At 37.6% G+C, this 13230-nt stretch overlaps 1 protein-coding gene across 1 annotated transcript in view; it reads right to left on the bottom strand.

The window, feature by feature from the left end:
* VWDE (von Willebrand factor D and EGF domains) overlaps nt 1-12881 on the bottom strand; it is a 37029-nt gene extending 24148 nt beyond the window's left edge. The window contains exons 1-7 of the mRNA XM_009703899.1: nt 12803-12881; nt 9471-9655; nt 5850-6081; nt 3637-3672; nt 2786-3045; nt 1555-1644; nt 59-203 (exon numbers count right to left, since the gene is read on the bottom strand). Of these exons, the coding sequence (XP_009702201.1) occupies nt 59-203; nt 1555-1644; nt 2786-3045; nt 3637-3672; nt 5850-6081; nt 9471-9655; nt 12803-12881 (1027 nt within the window). The remainder of the gene's footprint in view (nt 1-58; nt 204-1554; nt 1645-2785; nt 3046-3636; nt 3673-5849; nt 6082-9470; nt 9656-12802) is intronic.
* Between the last annotated feature and the right edge of the window lie 349 nt (nt 12882-13230).

Genomic DNA, 13230 nt, shown 5'->3' with positions numbered 1-13230 from the left:
AATTTGAAAAACACATTAAACATACAAAATGTAACAAAAAAATCAGGATAATACTTACCTTCATCAACACTATTTAATGTTAGTGAGATTTTGCAGTCACTTTCAAGCTTGCTAAACTCAGGACAAGGAATAGGAATGCTACTTTCTATTGCCAGTCTGTATTCCTTCCCATCTTCTGATATATCATATGTTTCTGGATGTATCTAGCACAGAAGAAATTGTACTTAAAATGCAAGCTTTGTGAGTAAACGACAGCAGTGCCTACTAACCAGCTAGGAGTCCAGTAATAAAAACTAAAGAGATGGAATGGCACAGTGCATGGCCTGCTCCACTTGATCAGGCTTATTTAGATGGCCTGAAGAGCAGTGGCATGCTGGGGAGAAGATGAGGACACAGCAGCAAGAGTCTTGAAGAGGTAGGAATAAGCGGTAAGGATAAGGAAAAGGCAAGAGTAAAGGCTAGCTAGAAAGGTAAGGAATTAGCAAACCACATTAACACCACAAAAACGTATTCTCTGGGTAACTTCTGGAAGCTAAAATACAAACAGCTTGGTGTACTGTCTGGGGCAAGGGAGCAGGAAGCTATCTACAGGCAACAATGTCCCAAAAGAATTTGGAAGCACCATATTTCTCCTGGGATTCCTCTCCATAAACTTACAGCTTACTGTAGATGCATAACCAAAAAAGCAACTAGAGGTCAGTAACAGAGGCCTACAACTGAACGTTGTACACTGGGTGAAATCCTGAACACAGCCTCACAGGAAAACAACAATAATGCATTCACACTTTGCAGTGTGCACTACAGACTTGCACTTACATAAAATAAATCTGGGCTCTGATCCTGCAGAAATACAAGCTCAGGCTTAAGGATTTGCCCTTCATAAAGTTAACAGGACTATTCCCAACATGCAATGACACACAGTACGTCTTTCTGGGATCGGGATCCCATTCCTGGCCAGCAAATGGGTCCCTATAGCTATACCCACAGAAGGAATTAAAATGAGTTTGGAGCTTGGCCTCTGACCAAGGGGCATGGCATGGTTCATGTCCCAGTTTCCCTCTTTAAGCCCAGGCCAGGTTGGCCTCACCCTTCCCTCACCCCCATGGCCAGCTGGGAAGAGGCCTTGGCCTAGGCTATCCCATGAGCCACGTGCTGGGGCAGCCTCTTGGCACAGGCCAAAAGCATGCCAGAAAGGGCAGCAGCAGTTAAACGTAATAAAGAACAGTGTGCCAGGGCTCACATCTGAGCTGTAGCCCTCCTAGTTTACAAACACAGTGTCTGAGTAGATCCCTAGCTGCTGGAAATGAAGGCTTTCACTACCTGTGTGAGTTGCCAATTCAGCCTTCCTGCACCTTGAGTACACGGGGAGCACAGAAACAACTTTGACTCTTCTGCTTTCTGACAAACTTAAGTTCACTACAGCCCACATCATGCTCTATCAATTCAAAATTAATACACTTTGAGTGCCTTCTAATCAGAGAACTGACAGCTGTAGCAACACTCAGAAATATTCCTACTATGATGAAATAAAACATTATTTTCTTTCAAAATTACCTTAATGCCAGCAAAAAATTCCTTGCTCTCAACAGAAGAACTTTGTATATCTGGCTTCTCCATGAAAAAAGCAGAACTGCTACAGTAGACCTGTAGGGCAAAACCAGCATAACAGAACACATTTTTGGTATGAAGTGGTCATATGAAGACAAAACCCAGCCATCATGGGTCGGTTTGACGGATTCATGAGGCCTAGTCTTCTGTTTGTACCAAAGTTACCAATTGCCAGTGGTGCTGCTTAAGAAAAACATACATCCACTGAACCAGTTCCACGCTACTAGACACTGTGGATTTGCTTTGGTTTTGTATTTTTTCTTCATTTACTTTGCTGTATCCCTTTTGAGATGTGTTGACCACACACGCAATATTTCAGATCCTGAGAAAGCCAAGGATTGACAGTAGCAGCAGGTAGTTTATGGCTGTGCCTTTCCTTTTGACTGTCACTGAGCTAACATTGTCAGGCAACTATTCACAAAGTACCCAAAGGATTTTTGAGAATTAGCAATTGCTATCGCTGTCCATAAGCCATCCAAGCAGTCTGGCTTTGACTTGTATACACATGCACACCAACCACGTGCTTTTTTTGTTTTTATTTTGGCCAGAAGAAATTAACCTGTATTTTGGTATATACAGGTAGAAAGCTTATTGATTTTCCAGTGCTTAAGCTTCTCAAAGTTACCATGAGAGCCTAGGTCTTCATTCTGCTACCATGGAAGGTAATGTAGGTACTCCCACTGCTTTTGATGGCAGAGATGAAACCATTTAAATCTGATCCTAGAAACAAAACCATCAAGCAGCAACTCATTATTGATTCAAAGAAAAGAAATCTATCTAATGTATCAACAACACAGCTTCTCACAACCTCTGCCTCTTACAGCCTCCAGCTGCATCCAAAAATCCTCCTAATTTACAGTATCAAACAAAATCACACTAGAGGGAGAAGATGCAACTTGAATAAACGTTTATCTCCTGAAGGCACACTACACTGTACCGAGACAGACAATCTCAAAAGCTTAATGGCAGTGATAATTGCTGGTATAATCTGTGGTACTTCCACATTCATATGGGCACTGGGCACTGGGCACTGTTCGTGTAAACAACAACTACAGGCAGTATGCTTCTGTCAAGAAAAACCATACAGCAATGTGCTGGGACTGTGTCTCTAACTGTCGGTGTCTACCGAGCCATATTTACAAAGATACAATGAGATTATAGTTATGTTTTAACATACTCTGTCTCCAAGTCTGACGTTTATCCCATCCAGTTCTAGAAGTGAGAAGGTATGAGCTGCTCTTTCATGTTTCAGTTCTTCTCTGATACCTTCAGGAGAAAGTCTTGACCAAGTTACAATGAATCCAAGAGAGCTGTTTGCAAAAGGAATGCCAAAGGTACACCTTAGGTAAATGCTGCCTTTGATCAACTCTGCTACAACTTCAGGAATGGCTGGCAGTGGTGGTGACACAGACGGAGATGATGAGGCAGCCAGGTTACCTAGTCAAATGGAAGTGTGGTTTGTGCTTTTTATTTTGTGCAAAACCAATACTGAATGAAATGACATTGACATATATTTTTCAATTAATATACTAATACCATTTACCTTTTTTCATATGGGGAAATATTACATAATTGCTTAGAGAATCAGAGAAAACGTGTATGTTCCTTTTCTTAATTATTAAAAGGAAGAAAAACTTTATATCAGCCTTTGATTATATTATAGGCAATAGGAAGGTGCTGAAGAGGGGGGAAGAAAAACAAAACCAAGGGAATAAAATACAAGTAATTATTTTATGAGACAGGAGAGCGCAACATGCAAAGGAATTCACCTGACAGAAGAATATTTTCTCTACTTCTGAAGAAAGGGAAAAATAAAAAAGAAAAAAGGAAAAAAAAGAAACGGCTATGTAAAAAGGAACCGAATAAGCAACAGTATGCTTTGCAGATTCATCTTATATTCTTATTTGACTCACAAAGAATCAAAGTAATCTGTAAATCAGCATTATTAAAATTACTTTTTAACACCTCGGTACTTATTCTGAACATTATGCTGAGAAAGTACTTTTATAATCCAAGGTCTGAAGTTACCTCCAAACTGCTCGTTTTGCAACAGATTGAGCAATACTGTTGATAACATGAACATGTTTTTATTCAAGACAGAATATTACTAAATGTTGACATTACTGGGTCATAGACACACAGAAAATCTTGAAAATCAAAACAAAATACTTACTGCTACAGATGCCTTGAATTTCTGTTCCCTCAGGATCACAGGTCTGTGGCTTTGCATCTGAAACAACTATAAATTGTTCTTAATTTGTATATTCACACACATACAGAGTATGTACACCAACGCTCTTAAATTATTGCCCCATGTTAAAAATACACCAAATATCACAAGACACTAATTGAAGTGTAAATTAGAACAGAAGAAATCTCATAATCCAATCCCTATACAATTATAGTAGCAGCCAATACAAAGCCTTGTGTTGGAAATCACAAGTAGGTTCGCTATACCTAGAAGGAAGAGTACAGCACAGTCTACCACCTCTGCATCTTCTACTGAAGATGTACCTAGCCAATACTTATAGATGTTGTTATGTGAATAAAAAGGAATTCAACTATTCTCTTGAATATATATTTTGCCTCCCCAAATCCACATCTGAATGCTTATTCTTTAGCTGTAACCCTGGACAGCCAAATTCAGTGCAGACCTGCTTTGAAAAAAATCACCTTTCCTACAGGGGCCTAAGAAAAAGTGCTTGTGCACTGCTATTGTTTTGTACTTTGAATGATATTACAAAAAAAGTGGAACTTTGATTAAATATGAAAATATCAGTGCATTTGTAGGATTAGAAAGTTAGTCACTCCACTCAAAGTAAGTCAAAAGGACAGCAGCAACACCAAAAACCCCATTCACCAAAAAGAATGAAGAGCAGATTTTGATGTTCCACACTTCAGTGACACAACGTTTGAATTCCTTAGCATGTAGAGCATAGACTGTTTGAAAATTTGCACGAAGTTATCAAGTGTTAAAGAGAAAAGACTGTGCATTCAGCAAGCTAGATACAAAAAGCAGCATGAGTACAATGCACATTGCATGAAAACATCATCTTAAAAGAGGGCTTTTAAACTCAGAATGTGTTTCATATTTACAGTATTCACCAGAGCCAAACCAGAGTTATGTTTCTTGCATGCTTTGTTTTGAGGCAGTAAAAATTTGCTCACTCTCTGCCTGTGGTTTTTATATTCTCTTTCCTCTTCATGAGCTATCATCCAAAGTAAATGCAAAGTCCTATAGTGTGGGAGTTCTTCATTGCTTCAGTCACTTGCATGCCGAAATATTCCATTTCTGGCATTTTTTTCTGTCAATAAACCCTTGGAGAATGTGTTAACAATTGGACCTAAAAGTATAATGATGGGCCAATAAAGCACCAGAAAACTCACTGATAGTTTTGCTATTAAGCTTTTGAAAGCAGTCAGTAACAGAGAATTTGACTTAGAGCATACAGTACATGATGCATAAAAATATTGCTAGTATTTTCACAATGGTGAGTTATACAAGCTAATAAGTATTTCCTACTACACTAATTTGTCACTGTTTCACAGCATTTGTAACTGTAAGGATTTAACCAAGCCTTCCATAGGTTATCTAACACATCTGGCATGAATAAAGAAATACCGAAGTTTTGAGCTGTGAACACCAACACACTTTTGCAGCACAAAGAGAGACACTGCAAAAGGACTCCAGTTCTTTTTCATAGTACTAATAAAGTGTGTATCAGTAGAGCATCTCTGTGTTGAATTTTCTTCTAGCAACAATGTGTATACTCTCCAGAAAGATGATAAAAGAGTTACAGTAAGAACAATATTCCTAATGATGCTTAACAGTAATTGATATAACTACAGTTTGGTCAAGTTCTTAAAATTTACTTTGACACATAATTCTATGCACATTCAGTAATGGGTATTTGCAGAGTATGAGTGCAATTGTAGGTACTCTGAATTTTGACTTCTAGATGTGTCTTATATCTCCACCTCATTATATGGAAAATTTCAATTCTTAAGTTTCTGGGCTTTAAACAATACTTGAGTACTAAATGTAAGTTTGAAAGGGGTGGTGTGAACCCACGTTAGCATACCAAATCACTTTTCTATTGTATCAATACTAAAAGTAAGGATTGCAAGAAATTTCAGCAAGTATAACTATTTCCAGACATTTCTGCTCAGCCAAATATCAGAGAAACACACTTACTCATAAACACACACACTTAGTTGACTTTGAGCATGCATTTTCTCACCTTCTGCACAATACCCCATGCATCCTTGGGTGGGCTGAAGTAAGTAAACAAAGAAATCTCCGCAGTTCCTCACACTGACAGGGATTCGGAAAAGACAGCAGTCTTTTGAAGTGCTGAAGAAAAACTGCCATGTAGCACAAGCTGTTAGCTGTTTGATTTCACTGGGTCGAGGCATGGATTCTGACTCCCTCAGAGACAACCAGACAGGGGCTTGAGTACCACAGTGATTCATCTTAAGCACCAGAGAAAAGCATCAGAAAAAGGTTAACACTATGAAAAACTGTTGCTGTGCTTTAATGAGGTGCATATGTATTCAATTAATTTCCTGCATGAAATTTTAGCAAAGTTCAGACAGTATAACTGAGGTCTTGCTTACTTTTCTCCTCAAGGTTGAATACAAATACACACAAAAGACTTAAGTCCTTCTTTGAGTCTAAAGAATTTGTGTTTCTAAAGACAGGCTATAATTTAGTGCCTGAGGAACTTAACCAGGAGGCGCATCTGAGTGTTTTGTCCAAAAAAGTTGTGTTATGGCTTAGCAAGTTACTCTACACCCGTTAACCTACAGTAGTTGACTGTGTGAATGCTATCAGAGCACAGCAAATAGAAGGTAGAACATACATACACTGAATATCAACTAAAGGTGCTAAAGCTGACATGTTCTATCTGCCCTTTGCTATGGACTTAAGGCTTAGCTAACCTCCTGGATTTCTTCTAAGAGATGTGGCCAGCTGATGCAAGGACTTGCAGCCCTAGCCAAAAATGCAAAACACCGGATAAGCCCTGTCTGTGTTTCAATTCCCCACCTTTTGAAACAGACATGCTTCTAGCAGCCCTTGTAACAACCACAGTGACTTTGTAGCAACCCTAAATCCTTTGGTGCTCACAAAGGAGTTGGCTTCTCAAGGTCTGGGGTGCAGATGCTGATTCAACAGGTGATTTCAGAGGGCTGTTGTTCCTTCTCTCGCAAACAAAAGCCTTGTTCAGTAGTTTTCCTCATGGAGTGTGAAGTGTGCCAGTTTAGCAGATTCTCTCGCAAACAAAAGCCTTGTTCAGTATTTTTCCTCATGGAGTGAGAAGTGTGCCAGTTTAGCAGCCACCAGAGTTTACCAGTGGAATACAGAAAAATGAATCCAGAGAAAAGGAGATAAAGAAGGAATCTGGTTCATGGGTGACCAGAATGGGTTAAAGATCACCTCCTGTCTTTTGTGTGCTGTAGAAAGCAAACTGAAGAGAAACACCTAGAAGGACACAGTGTGTTAAAGCCAGCATTTGGAAAGTATTTACATGAAAACTATAAACCTGAAATTGAGAGATTTTGAGAACCTCTTCCCCTTCACGCATCACCTCAGGTATTCCTTTCTTTGACCTGACAGTGAAACAAGGTCTCAGATCATCAGACCAACAGGTCTAAAGACTACTGCAGACTCACTAAGCAATTATTCATTTCAAAAGTACACTCTTCTTTCTTAATCTAGAATATCTTGATACTAAGGGAACTAGAGAGTTAATCTTAGAAACACAAGCCTGTTACAACGGTATGTAGTAGTGTGTAACTTTGTACCAGTGTATGACCACATCTGGCATAAAAGTGATAACAAGACCCTTAAATCAAGGACGTTGCACTCATTATCAGGGACTGCACTTCAAGGCAGGAACTCTTAAATCCTTACCAAAGACCTTGTTAGGAGAACAGGACCTGAGACTGCTGTCAATCAAGAAAAAGGAAGATGAGAGCTAAAAGTTCAGCAAAAGGACATGGTGATGAAGAAGAGTGGAAGAAGTAAAAGACCACCAGATGTCTCTGAAGACCCCCAAAAGGACTAAAATGGACATATGGAAATGGGAGTTGCCTATGATAATGAGTTCCGGGAAAATTGTTAATATGTTAATCATCTCTTGCAAGTCTTATGAATATGTACAAAAACTAAAAATATAAGCCTGTAACTAACACAAGCACGGTATGCACGCTAGGTGGAAGGATCCCCCGTGCATCCAGCGCTGCTAATAAAGGATACTGAATCACTGCTAAATTTGATGTTTAATTTCTTGGAATCAATCTGAGCCCACCATCAATCCATCAGGGACAGAATTAATGGGAAATAGAAACGGGATGGATTGTTTAACAGAGTCTGAACCTTTGACAAGGATTAAATACAGCTATAATAAAAGTTCTCCTAAAGGGAAAGAAAGGATGAAACTTCTAAACAAGACATCCATTTTAGTTTGGTTTTAATGTTTTGACTTTTAGATTTCAAAATAAATGTTTTGGTTTTGTCAACAGATGCAAAGAAGCAGATGTCAATGCATACATTTCATTTGCTGAATAAGTTTTGAACTTACAAGTTTTCCAACTATAATTATCTGGGCTCCTCTGTGTTAGGATGGTAGCCTGTTTTTACCAAATATTTACTAAGCACTGAGAACTTTGGTCACATTTCTAAAATTTTCCTAGATGATCTGAGTGGGTATTTTGCTAGTCAAACCTCTGTTCTGAAAAACACATTGGTTTTTTTCTCCTGGTTTATCATGCTGGCTTTTTGCATAGAACTATGCATTTTCAGAAAATACAACTAGTTAATTAATTTGTTTGTATTAAACCTAACTGAAAGAAAGTCCTTCAGGAATCATACATTTTGCTAGTTTTTTGCAGTATAAAAGTCTGGATAACAGTAGCCTCTGCAACACAGCCCTCTGAGTCCTTGAGTCAGCTGCACATTAAAGGTACTTCAGTGGCTTCATACTGCTGTAAAGATTTAATAAAAAATTAATAAAGAAAGAAATAAAAATAAGAGGGGCTGCTATAAACTCAATTTAATTTTATTAGTCTGTTTTAACTGGTTTGTATTCCTTCAAAAGTGTTTCATTATTAGGCTTTTCTTTTCTTATTTTAAAAGACTGTGAACAGGCAATTTCAATTAATTAGAAAAATCATGGGCAACACATTCTAATTACATTTTTATTTTATTTAAACAAGGAAATGTTTTAAAATAAGAAGCTACAAAGATATATCTCCTTAGGACGTAACAATTACAGAGATGTTGGTATGCTCCAAATAAAGCATTACAAGGGTAAAGTATTAAATATTCCAAGTAATTCTTGAGTCTTAGGGGACTTAAAGATGACAAGGCAACTAATCTTCCGTTAGCTCTGCTAGTTCCAAGTCATTTTAGGAGTAATCTCTTCTCTCTAACATGATCACTTCAAAAGCTCCACAATTACTGGATTCATGTGGCTGCAAGTCTTTATACTGCTTTCACATGGCCTTCCTAACAGACTGACCATCACATAGTTGCAGCTTTATGACACGATATCCCTGCTACGCGGCCACTGAGAAAAATCTTCCTTAGCAGTGACTACAAATGACAGGTTTCGAGTGCTCTAAAAGGGATGTAATTTATCATCCTCTGCTAGTGCCCATTCAGTGTAAAATTTTCAATGCTTAAGACTTAATTGTCCAGTTAACATGTTCTAATATACTCAAGTATTTAGAAGGAATAGGTACTCTGTATTCCTCCACATCAGTCTACATAACCATATTCTTTTTTTATACCTATCCTACTGAAAAATTCTGAAGAAAAAAATATGAATTTCTCATAATCAAATGAGTTGTAACAATACCTCCACACACTTAGTCGGCATCTCAGCAGGCTTGTCAAAAATCATAAAGCGATACCATCCTGGTGTTAGGGAATGGTCACATATTAAATCCTGAATAGCTGATTGCTGGAGGTGGGATGAATCAAAATCAACGCTTCGGTAAGGGCTCTGCAGGATCTGATGTCCACCAGGAGAGCATTCAAGAACTGTGGAGCAAGAGTATTTCAAGTATCAAGATGGAACGCCTAACAAGTATGTTAGAAAAGATGTTGATTATTTTTAACGGGAAAATAAGGATATATCACAATATGATGTGAAGCTACTTTTACTGAAAAACATACTGAAGTCTTAGTAACAACAACAGACAGGTACATTAGCACTCTAAAATTTAATAGAATTCATCATGTGGTAACTTTCCCTTCTTTAAGTGGTCAATAAATGCAAATTAATAACCACATTAGGCATTTACTCTAGATGTACACACAGTGGAAAGCAATATGTTTATACTTTCTCTCTGGATTTTGACTTTCTAGTTCCACTAATGTTTATGAAACCTAACTCGAATAAAAATGGGATGTCAAATATATGAGAGGATCAAAATCTTACCTCAAAAGGAGTAAGGATTATCCAAAGGTCTTTTGTAAATAGGCTACCACTTTACAGGGTTCCTATGCACGAAATGAAGAATTCCCTCAAATGGATGCGAGGCAGTTGCATGTGGTTTGCATGTATACATGCAGATCATAGCAAAAGTGTGTATGGAAGTGGGTAGATACTTACTTACACATTTTAAGTCAATTTGCATGACTGACATGCTAGATTTTAATACAGTAAATACAACTGACAAAGATTTTTTGGACATCTAAGTGACCTTGTGGCCTCAAAAAAATAAAAAATCTCAAAATTGCTGATAGGTAAAATGAAGGATTAAAATCTGAAGAAGTCTTTACAACATTTTTTTTAAATGCAGGTGCATTCAGAAATAAAGCAGAATGCCAGAATTTCTGAGTCTGATCTGGCAGCTGAGTTGACTCCTGTCAAAGATAGTGACAATAAAAGTTCTGGTTAATGGCACATATGCATGCAACGTACTGAATGGCCATTCTTGCTCAGGAATGTGCTTGGGAAGTGAAAGAAGGGGAAAATAAAGTAAGAGAATGTTTATAAATAAATGACATTTAAAATATACCTATCTATTTGTGACTGTGAATGGAATTTCAGGTGTGGAATTTCAGGTCGTATTGAATGACACAGTTAATCTTAATTCTTGCCTCTACTATTTAATGAATTTTAAAAATGCAGTTGTATGCAAAACTCTATAATCTTACATTTTGAGTATTAATACTGTGATGTTCATTTTTCACTCCCAGGTTTTTCCGTATTTGTCCCATATTTTGCATATTGTAATTGTGTCACTGATTACAAACATATTTTGGTTCAAATCATGCAATAATGCACTATGTTCCACATTTTTCGTGTCATTGTCCAGGTAACCACAATTGTAAAATAGTTTCAAAATCAGGAAATTCCCCTCCTTTAAATGGAGAAGATGCCCCAGTGAAAGAACAGCCTTCATCTCTTTCAAGCACAGTATGAGAATCCTATAGTCTTTCAAAGGCTGAAGATTTAATCTGGTATGGCTCTAGGCTACCCAGGCAGGTAACAATAGCTTTATATTCTGTCCTCTAAGGGCAGATGGAAGTCAATGTGATTGACTGTGCCACCACTGTGCTGCTGAGTTGCTTGTAGTAGCCTGTAGGCTATTCCTGTCCCTACAAGTTGACCTTACTGAGAATTTATCCGGTATTGGAATTTGAAGAAAAGTCCTTGAAGAATCACAGGTCAGTCATGTGTGTTATTGAAATGTTTTCCAAGCAAGCACGGCACAAGCAGTTTACGAACCATGGTGAAAGTTTCTTCCCGTCTTCTATTTTTTATTGGAATTCTCCCTTTCACAGAGCACCCTCATTGGTTTTCTTTCCTGTAACTGAATCACTCCTGAAACAATTAATATCTGTTACCTCTTCCATTAATAAATCAAGCTAGACATGAGACAAGACTTTATTTTCTTTGCCTCCACAGTTTAATTAGATCATCATTTGATAGATCTTTAAAACAGCTGACTGTACTCACTTGTAATAGGGTTATAAATCCTACTAAATATCAAATTATACATTTCTTCTTATTATGCACATCATTTTAAAATGTCACCCAGCTCTTCGTGTATTCTTTCTTCCTTTTTAGAAGTATGCTAATATTTCCATAGCTATTGCTTGGAAATCTCATGTTGCATTAATATTTTTTTCTTTCTCTTCTTTTCCTTATCTATTCTGCAAAACAACTGAAAATAACTGCCATCATCAATAATACAAATTAAAGTATTTTATTACACATCTGAGTGTAACTGGTGTGCTTCCAACTCTAGCGACAACAGAAACAAATAAAACTATCATATTTATAGACACATACACAAGAAATGAATGTTGTGTTCTCTGTGAAAAAGTTACCGCTGCAGACCGGATCTGTTCAAATCACAGGCATTTAAGAGGGGAGTTGGCTAAATTTTCCACTGAAGTCATGATTTCCTTATTCAGGATATATTAAAAAAAAAATATTATATTATATAAGCATTCTTACAAACTTCACTCTCAGATGGAGAAATACCAATTTTGCTGTAAGGCTCCAGAAAAGCTTTGCCTGCGTCTAACACCCAGCAATTTTCAGTCCAACGAGTCAAGTTTCACAAAATAGTAAGGAACTGAAAACAGGGTCTGATAACGTGAAAGTACTAAGGAAGCTTACCTACAGGGCAAGTTTACCTACCAGGTCTGCCTACTATTGGAGGAACATTAAAGTATGGGAAGATGTATGTGCTACTGTTGACTTGTTTCATCCACAATCACAAAATATTCTGACATGTTCTGACACAAAATGGAAAACTCCTGTTAGTTTTAACAGAATTTATCATTTCAGCATGACTATTCTTGATGGAAATCTTCCCATATGTATGGAAATACTCTTTTAAATTATTTCTTTTTGGACCTTTCAATGTATTAGTGATTTAATAACTTTAGTTTTAAATATTTGCTTTAGAATAATGAAATTCTAATTATAAAACAGACAAATGAATACTTGAGAATTAAGACCGTGAAAATCAGCCTCCTTTGTAGACTGTGCACCATTGGTTTAGCTTAACCTAGCGGAGATACATGTGATAGGCGAGGAGAGACTTATTTCTATAAAGTCAAACTGTCCCATTTTGTTTGGATGTCCAGATACTACACAGTCTGCTGAGAAAACAATCTGTCTTGGGAAAATATGCAGCTGTTCCCCTAGAATTTGAGTTTACTTACCATATTCTGTCCTTCTTTCCACAAACACCCTACACACTGTATATGGCTCTCCACTGCTCTTTAACTGAGGTCTCTGCATGCTAGGAAGAATTTGATTCCATATTTGCTTTTTCCTGACTGTCTTCAGGATTAATACAGTGAGCTCTGCCAGGATCCATCCCAGACCTACTTGGTCCTGCCAGATACTGAGAAATGTGACCCTAAGCCAGAAAAGAATTCAACTTTTGCAACATGTCAAACACAAGGATAGCATTGTGCCGGCAGATGAGCCTTTTGGGAGAGATATAGACAAAATCTCTGCCAGCACATCGGAGTTTGTATCATGACTGCCACAAACTGGGTCAGGTAATAGGTACTCTGAACACCACACCTTAACCAAAAGTCAAAGAGGTTCTTGAAATCAACACAGGAGCTCATTTTCCACAAAG

Source organism: Cariama cristata, unplaced genomic scaffold (assembly GCF_000690535.1).
Source record: "Cariama cristata isolate BGI_N322 unplaced genomic scaffold, ASM69053v1 scaffold11967, whole genome shotgun sequence".
Lineage (NCBI taxonomy): Eukaryota > Metazoa > Chordata > Aves > Cariamiformes > Cariamidae > Cariama > Cariama cristata.
This window is presented reverse-complemented; position numbering and strand designations above follow the sequence as displayed.